Source organism: Populus alba, chromosome 1 (genome assembly GCF_005239225.2).
Source record: "Populus alba chromosome 1, ASM523922v2, whole genome shotgun sequence".
In the NCBI taxonomy this organism is placed as follows: Eukaryota; Viridiplantae; Streptophyta; class Magnoliopsida; order Malpighiales; family Salicaceae; genus Populus; species Populus alba.
In genome coordinates this window covers 50903286-50912333 of record NC_133284.1, presented here as the reverse complement: position 1 = coordinate 50912333, position 9048 = coordinate 50903286, and the positions used below count along the sequence as shown (strand labels likewise).

The window sequence follows — 9048 nt, the reverse complement described above, 5'->3', positions numbered from 1 at the left end:
TTATTTTTTTTCAATGTGGGATTTGAAACCCATTAGTATATATACTCTATGTTCCCAAAGGAAAAATCATGTTTTTTCAATGTGGGATAAAAAACCTTTTGGTTTAAATACTTTAACTTAAAGGGATAATATAATATCTTTTCAATGTGGGATTTGAAGCCCTTTCATATATATACTCTATGTTCTCATGAAAAAAGTTATGTTTTTTCAATGTAGGATAAAAAACTTTTTTAATTTAAATACTTCAACTTAAAAGCTTAACATAATATCTATTTAATATGGGATAAAAAACTTTTTAAAATATTATTTTAAACTTCATTATTTATAATATGTATAATCTATATTTACATGAATTTTTTTCATATGAAATATTAATTTTTTTTTTTAATTATTACAGGTCAACCCGGGTTGACCCATGAAACCCAAGACCCGGTTCCTTGGCCGGTCAATCCCGAGCCGGGTTTAATAACTATGATGCAGACTTCTTAAAACATTATTGTAATCATTATTGACCATTATATTATTGTCCTCGTGAAAATGACATCTTCTCACCATTATTAGAAGAACAGGAGAGTGTTTTGAAAAGCGGGGACAGAGTGAGAAACAAGAACTTGATTTTAAGGCACGTGGTCAGTTCCTTGTATGGTCCTCAATCAGAGATGTAATGTGTGGTGCTAAAAGACAAGGCAGAATAAGGTTAAAGGGACCTAATTATTACAAATTTTACTCTTAAGGTGTACAGTGGAAATCCACTCTCCCTTGTTAATTTCTATATTTCCATCAAACCTATTTTAGGGTTTGTTTTCTTGTATATTATTGTTTTAATAAAAATAATTAATTTGAGTTGATTTGATTACTTATAAGTGAATTTAAAGAACAAGTAATCTATAAATTGTTTTTCGAGGTTAGTCCATAATCAGGCCAAGTACAACAGAAAATGATAAAAGTAAAACTAGAGAAAGATTAAAGATTGATATTTTAGATGTAAGCTGTGTTTAAGGATTATTTTTATTTAAAAATATATTTAAAATTTTTTTTTAAAATTTTTTATATTAATATATTAAAATAAAAAAATTCTAATTTAATATATTTTGAATTAAAACTCATTCAAAATCAGTTATAAAAACATAAAAATAAAAAAAAATAAAAACTCGGTGCAGGTCTTTGATTGCACACACGAGAGTTACTGATCAACAACCTTGTTGGTTACTATCAATTGGTTGTAAGGATGAGATAAGGTCGAACGAGTGGCGACAATCTATTGGCTTCTCGTATTACCTTATCTCCATGTCACAGGTCCTTTCTCTTAATTGTTTTCTAAATTTGAAACTGTAATTTGTAATTGCAATTCCCAGCATAGCGCATATGCGAGGGTAATCACAACAACTCAAGAGAAAAACAACACCCTATTAAATCAAATTAAAAAAAAAAACAATTTGAAGCATCGAAGGGTGAAATAGAAAAAAAATGAAAGGACTGAAATGAAATAAAACCTTGGTGGATGCTATCAATAGCCTTTTTAGCTTTCTGTATAATGTAATGGGCAGGTCTTATTACTTGAGTGTGTGATGCAAGAGATAGTCATTGCAGATTTTAGTTGCCTAAGTTTGATCCTTTGTGGAGTTCCTTGCAAGTCTCTTTTTTTTCTCCTTATTCATAATTTTCAAAAAAAAAAAAACATTTACCGATCATATTTATTGGAAGCGAAGAGGAGCTAGTATCATTCGTGCAGGTGTCAAAGTGATCTTCATCAGCCTTCCATTCCTTTCTCTCTTTGCTAGGTGAGTGCTTGTACATATTATTCTTTTATTTGTTCGTAACTATCTTTATATTATGCTTTTTATCTTAATTATTTCATAAAATTGCATTTTTGTGGGAATTGCTGCTTTAAACTCATAAGTGTAAACTATTTTGTTTCAATGTATTCGTTAGATCGGTGGTATGCTATCTTTCACTAATGAAATTCTTTTTATTGGTTTTGAGAAGGAAAAAAAAAAGTATTTCTATCTTTGTTTTATGGAAAAAAGCACATAGATCTATATATGAACTATATATATCGAGGAAATGAGTGTTTAAAATTAAGATAATAAAATTGAAACCAAATCAGCTTCATTATATAAAGCTGTTGTGTAAATAAGCGTATGATGCAGAGATAGTCATTACAGATTTTAGTTGGCTAAGACTGATCCTTTGTTGAGTTCGTTCCATTAATTATACTTCCTTGCAAGTCTTTTTTGTCTCCTTATTCATAACTTTTTTTAAAAAAAAAAAAACATTGACCGATCATAGCTTTAGATTGATTAGATGTGTTGTTGGAAGCGATGAGCAGCTCGTATCATTCGTGCAGGTATCAAAGTGATCATCATCAACCTTCCATACAGAGACTGGTGGAAAATGGCAATCGAAAGTGTTGGCGGGTCCGTTGTATCTAAGATAGCAGAGCTCTTGGTGGAACCAGCAATCAAGCAGTTCCGTTACATGTTCTGTTTCAACAATTTTGTTCAAGAATTCGATGAACAAATGATGAACCTGGCTTTGGCATTTTATCGTCTGCAAGATGCTGTCAACGTTGCTGAAAGGAATGCTGAAGAAATTGAGATGGATGTCAACACATGGCTGGAAAATGCAAAAAACGAAATTGAAGGTGTGAATCGTTTGCAAAATGAAAAAGGAAAAATCATCAAATGCTTTACTTGGTGTCCAAATTCGATCCGACAATTCAAGTTAAGCAAGGCACTGGCAAAGAAGACGGAGACTTTGAGAAAACTTGAAGAAAATAGCAGAAAGTTTCCAAAAGTGTCCCACAAAGCACCTCTTCAAGAGATAAAATTTCTTCCATCAAAGGAATTCACACTCTCAGGATCGTCAAAAGAAGCTTTCAAACAGATTATGAAAGCTCTCAAAGATGACAAGGTCAATATGATCGGACTGTACGGCATGGGAGGGGTGGGTAAAACCACCCTGGTGAAAGAAGTAGGCAGGAGAGCCAAAGAGTTGCACCTTTTTGATGAAGTTTTGATAGCTACGGTGTCCCAGAATCCAAATGTCACAGGCATCCAGGATCAAATGGCAGATAGTTTAGATCTGAAATTTGACAAGAAGAGTAAAGAAGGGAGAGCAAAAGAACTATGGCAGAGACTGCAGGCAAAGAAGATGCTTATAGTCCTGGATGATGTCTGGAAAGATATTGACTTCCAAGAAATAGGGATCCCATTTGGTGATGATCACATGGGTTGTAAAATTCTTCTAACAACACGTCTTGAAGACATGTGTTCTTATATGAAGTGCAAGGAAAAAGTTTTTTTAGGTCTCTTTTCTGAAGAGGAAGCATGGGCTTTATTCAGAATCAATGCAGATTTACGTGACGAGGACTCTACCTTGAACACGGTGGCAAAGAAGGTTGCGAGAGAATGTAATGGATTGCCTGTAGCACTTGTGACAGTGGGAAGGGCTCTAAGAGATAAATCTGTTGTTGAGTGGGAAGTAGCGTCTGAAGAGCTCAAAAACTCTCAATTTCGGCATTTGGAACAAATTGACGGACAAAAAAATGCATATGCATGTCTTAAGTTGAGCTATGATTATGTGACGTCCGATGAAACCAAGTCATGTTTCTTGCTATGCTGTTTATTTCCAGAAGATTGCAACATTCCAATTGAGTACTTGACGAGATACGCAGTTGGCTATGGGTTACATAAAGATGCGGAATCCATTGAAGATGCAAGGAAACGAGTTTATGTGGCAATCAAAAACCTCAAAGCTTGTTGTATGCTGTTAGGAACTGAAAGTGAAGAATATGTGAAAATGCATGACTTGGTTCGTGATGTTGCTATTCGGATAGCATCATCAGAAAAATACGGATTCATGGTAAAGGCTGGCATTGGGTTGCTGGAGTGGCCAACGAGCAATAAAAGCTTTGATGGTTGTACAACAATGTCGTTAATGGGCAATAAACTAGCAGAACTTCCTGAAGAATTGGTGTGTCCACAGCTCAAAGTTCTTTTATTAGAACTGGATGATGATTTGAATGTTCCAGAGAGGTTTTTTGAAGGGATGAAAGCGCAATAGAAGTATTGTCTCTTAATGGAGGGTGTTTGTCATTGCAATCACTTCAATTCTCAACGAACCTTCAATCGTTGTTGTTGATCGGCTGTGTATGCGAGGACCTCATTTGGTTGAGAAAGCTGCAACGACTTGAGATTCTTGGTTTCATTTGGTGCGACTCCGTTGAAGAATTACCTGATGAAATTGGGGAGCTCAAGGAGTTAAGGTTGTTGGATTTGACAAATTGTCCAAATCTAAGAAGGATTCCTGTGAATTTGATTGCAAGGTTGAAGAAGTTAGAAGAACTGTTGATGGGGGATGAGAGCTTCAAGGGATGGGATGTTGTTGGATGTGACAGCACAGAAGGAATGAATGCAAGCCTAACAGAACTAAGTTCGCTGTCTCATTTAGCTGTATTATCATTGAAGATACCGAAGGTTGAATGCATTCCCAGAGATTTTGTTTTTCCCGGGTTGCTCAAATATGATATAGTGTTAGGGGATTGGTATTCAGAACTCGATAAAGAATACCCAACCTCGACAAGATTATATTTGGGTGATATAAGCGCCACATCCTTAAATGCAAAGACATTTGAGCAGTTGTTTCCTACCGTGTCTCATATTTGTTTTTGGAGAGTGGAGGGTTTAAGAAATATAGTATTGTCCTCTGATCAGATGACCTCCCATGGCCATGGGTCGCAAAAGGACTTCTTACAAAGATTAGAATATGTCAAAGTGAAAAAATGTGGGGATATTCGCACTCTGTTTCCAGCAAAATGGCGGCAAGCTTTGAAAAATCTAAGGAGAGTGAAATCTTATGATTGCAGATCATTGGAAGAGGTATTTGAATTTGATGAGGCTGAAAAAGGAATTAACAAGGAGAAGGAGCTGCCGCTACTGTCATGTTTAACAACGTTACTGCTGTCAAATTTACCTGAGCTCAAATGTATATGGAAGGGGCCCACTAGACATGTCAGCCTCCAAAGTCTTATTAATCTGAAGTTGTCTTCTCTTCACAAACTGACATTTATCTTCACACCGTCCCTCGCTCAAAGTCTTATTCATCTGGAAACACTACAGATAGAACGTTGCCATGGATTGAAGCGTCTTATCAGAGAGAAGGATGACGAAGGGGAAATAATTCCAGAGTCTCTTGGCTTCCCAAAATTAAAAAAACTCTCTATAAGAGGCTGTCATTATCTGGAATATGTCTTCCCTGTCTCCGTGTCTCCAAGTCTTCAGAACCTGGAAGAGATGGAGATTCGTGAAGCTAACAATTTAAAGCAAGTATTTTACAGTGGAGAAGGAGATGACATCATCGTCAAGTCTAAAATTAAAGATGGCATCATCGACTTCCCTCAGCTAAGAAAATTGTCTCTTTCAAAGTCCAGTTTTTTTGGTCCAACGGATTTTGCTGCCCAATTGCCTTCTTTGCAATGTCTAAGCATCTCTGGCCACGAAGAATGGGATAATTTGTTGGCACAGCTTCGAGAACGTCCTTTATATTTCTCCCCTAATTTTTTCTTTTTAAATTTAAATTGTCGAATTCAATACATTGTGATAATTTCTTATTTCTTCCTTCAGATTTCTGAGACTAAAGTAAAGTAAATCCTTTAGCCATCCACTGAATTTAATTGATGATTTAAATTGTCTTAGGAAGTTAGACATCAATTACTGTAATGTAATTTCTTATTTCTTCCATCAGATTTCTAAAACTAAAGTAATGGATAAATGCTACAAAATCCTTTAGCCATCCACTAAATTTAAAAGGAGTGAAATTGAGGCTCTTCCGCCAATTAATGGAAAGTATTTAAAAGGAGTGAATAGTGAGCATTTTATTTCAGTGCTGCAACTTATGACAGATGCTTCAAAAAATTAATAAAAATTGGTTTTTTTTAATCCAATTTTCTAAACAATTAGATTCAAAAAGTAAAAATTGAAACTTTCCTTTTAAACACAATATTTTCTCATTCAAAGAACTTCGAAAGCAACAAATTTCTATATATATTTTTCTTGTTTTTTCTTACAATTGTTTTCACTTTTTTATGAAAACAATAATATAAATGATCAATAATCAAGCATTTTTATTAAAACATTTTACTAATATGTAAAATTCAAATTATTTTATTTTATTTTTTTTATTTTTGGACTGTCATAATTTTTTTATTATAGATCGAATATACAAAATTAATTTTTTTGAGTTAATAACTATAATTTGTTCATGATTGCTTTTAATTTAACTTATATAAAATAATAGTTTATATTTAGATTATCATAAATATGAAAAAAATATGATTTTATATTCTCATGACCCTTTGCCCCGTCTATTTATATCTTCTTGTTGATAATTGGTTGATTTATTTAACAAAATTATATAATAGTTCCAAAGTGCACAAAAATTACTAGGAATTATATCTAACAAATTGGTACCTTTTGATGCAGGGGTTAACAAGTTTGGAAACATTAATTTTATCCTCCGTGCTTGTGCCTGACCTGAGGTGTATATGGAAGGGTCTCATGCTGAGCCATTTGACTTCTTTGATGGTGTATAGCTGTAAGAGATTGACACGTGTATTCACACATAGCATGATTGCTAGTCTAGTTCAACTGAAAGTTCTAGAGATATCAAATTGTGAGGAATTGGAGCAAATTATTGCCAAGGATAATAATGATGAAAAGCATCAGATATTGTCAGAAAGTGATCTCCAATCTGCATGCTTTCCTAATTTGTGTCGACTTCAGATCACAAGATGCAACAAGTTGAAGAGTCTCTTCCCAATAGCCATGGCTTCAGGTCTCAAAAAGCTCCAAATACTTGAAGTAAGAGACTCCTCTCAATTATTAGGAGTATTTGGGCAGGGTGATCATGCTTCACCTGTCAATGTTGAGAAGGAGATGGTGCTCCCTGTTCTGCAGGAGTTGTTGCTTATACAATTACCAAGTATTTTTTGCTGTAGTCTCGGATGTTATGATTTCTTGTTCCCTCATTTGGAGAAGTTGAAGGTGCATGGATGCCCAAAGCTGACCATAGAATCTGCTACTACATCAAATGACTCAATGAGTGCTCAATCAAAGGTGCTCCTGATTTGACATGATTTCTTGCCTCTCGTTTAGTTTTAAAAGTGCACAATAATTACTAGGAATTACATCTAACAAATCGGTACCCTTTTCTTTTGATGTAGGCATTTATGAATTTGAAAGAAATATCTATTGGAAACTTGGAAGGAGTACAAGACTTAATGCAGGTTGGAAGTTTGGTAACTAATATAAGTGGTCGGCATGAACTTTCATTGGTGAGTTTGGAAACATTACACTTGAACTTATTGCCTGACTTGAGGTGTATATGGAAGGGTCTCGTGCCGTGCAATTTGACTACTGTGAAGGTGAACGAGTGTAAGAGTCTGACACATGTATTCACAAACAGCATGATTGCTAGTCTACTTCAACTGAAAGTTCTAGAGATATCAAATTGTGATGAATTAGAGCAAATCATTGCTAAGGATAATGATGATGAAAATGATCAGATATTGTCAGGGAGTGATCTCCAATCTTCATGCTTCCCTAAATTGTATCGACTTGAGATCACAGGGTGCAACAAGTTGAAGAGTCTCTTCCCGATAGCCATGGCTTCAGGTCTCAAAAAGCTCCAAGAACTTAAAGTAAGAAAATCCTCTCAATTATTGGGAGTATTTGGGCAGGGTGATCATGCTTCACCTGTCAATGTTGAGAAGGAGATGGTGCTCCTCGATCTGCAGTGGCTGGCTCTAGAAAAATTACCAAGTATTGTCCACTTCAGTCATGGATGTTATGATTTCATATTCCCTCGTTTGTGGTGGTTGGAGGTGCGTCAATGTCCAAAGCTGACCACAACATTTGCTACTACATCAAATGGTTCAATGAGTGCTCAATCAGAGGTGTTGTATATTTAACATGATTTCTTGCCTCTCTTTCAGTGTTTTTATTTCTTGTTTCCCTCAATAATAAGACTTACAAGTTAGAATGTGTATGCCATGCTTGAATTGGTTTTGCAGGTATCTCAAGTAGCTGAGGGTTCCAGCACTGGTTGCTCCGTGCCAACCAGCACTTATAGAACGTGGACCTCATATAATGGGTGGGAAGAGGAAAAAGAGGAAGAGGATGGAGTCAGATGATTAGTTTGGCATTGGAATTTGAAAAACACGCTAGTAATTTATTCTTGCAGGTAAAATGGCTGCAACTATTTATCTTATATTCTTCTTTAAATGGTTGGATTAAATCAACATATACAAATACGATATGCCTGGATGATCTTTGTTCTTGATGTTTGCATTAGGTTGATTGGTTGGTTACCTATTTCATGATCAACTCGACATTGGTGGGAAGTAATTCCAGCTGTTTCATTAGCTACAACAATTTGTCTTATTTCATGTGTTTGTTGTGTGAACTTCCATAAATAAGGGTAATGTCATGTGTTTAGTAATTTATTGTGCGAACCTCCAAAAAAAGGGCTTTTGTTTGTTTGCCCATTTGTGTTTCTTTTCAAGTGTCCGAACCTTCAAAAACGAAAGGCACAATGTTTACTCATTTGTGTGCTTATTATTTTATTTTATGTGTGGATTCTTATTCTCCTCATTTTGATGTTCTATTTCTATTACAGATTCTTTATATTGTTAACTTGTTATTGTGCATATCGTACAATAATATGGTTTCTACATGAATATATATATATAAATACATGTGAATGAGTGACATGTCATATTACCATACCAGTAAGATTATACACATGTGAATTTCTCCCTATAAAAATATATGTAACCTGATAAAAATACAATTTTTTCAATTTTTTTGATCACGATTTGTAAATCTTGATATAAAAAAATGAGAAATGAATTTCTCGTGCCTCATTCTCCATGTGGAGGGGCGAGAGTATTAAACTTCATGATTAAGATATTATTTGGTTATTATTTTGAGATAAAAAATATAAAGATAATGAAAATATAAAAGACTTGTCTTTATATATTTTTCTATT

General features: G+C 34.6%; 1 protein-coding gene across 1 annotated transcript; it reads left to right on the top strand.

Moving 5' to 3' along the window:
* The first annotated feature begins 1519 nt into the window (after window positions 1-1519).
* On the top strand, window positions 1520-8266 carry LOC118040406 (uncharacterized). The gene is given in 6 exon segments (XM_073407666.1): window positions 1520-1781; window positions 2348-4056; window positions 4059-5639; window positions 6447-7115; window positions 7223-7954; window positions 8072-8266. Coding segments are annotated over 5 exon segments (4764 nt in total). The 5' UTR covers window positions 1520-1781; window positions 2348-2394; the 3' UTR covers window positions 8192-8266.
* Window positions 8267-9048: the final 782 nt, after the last annotated feature.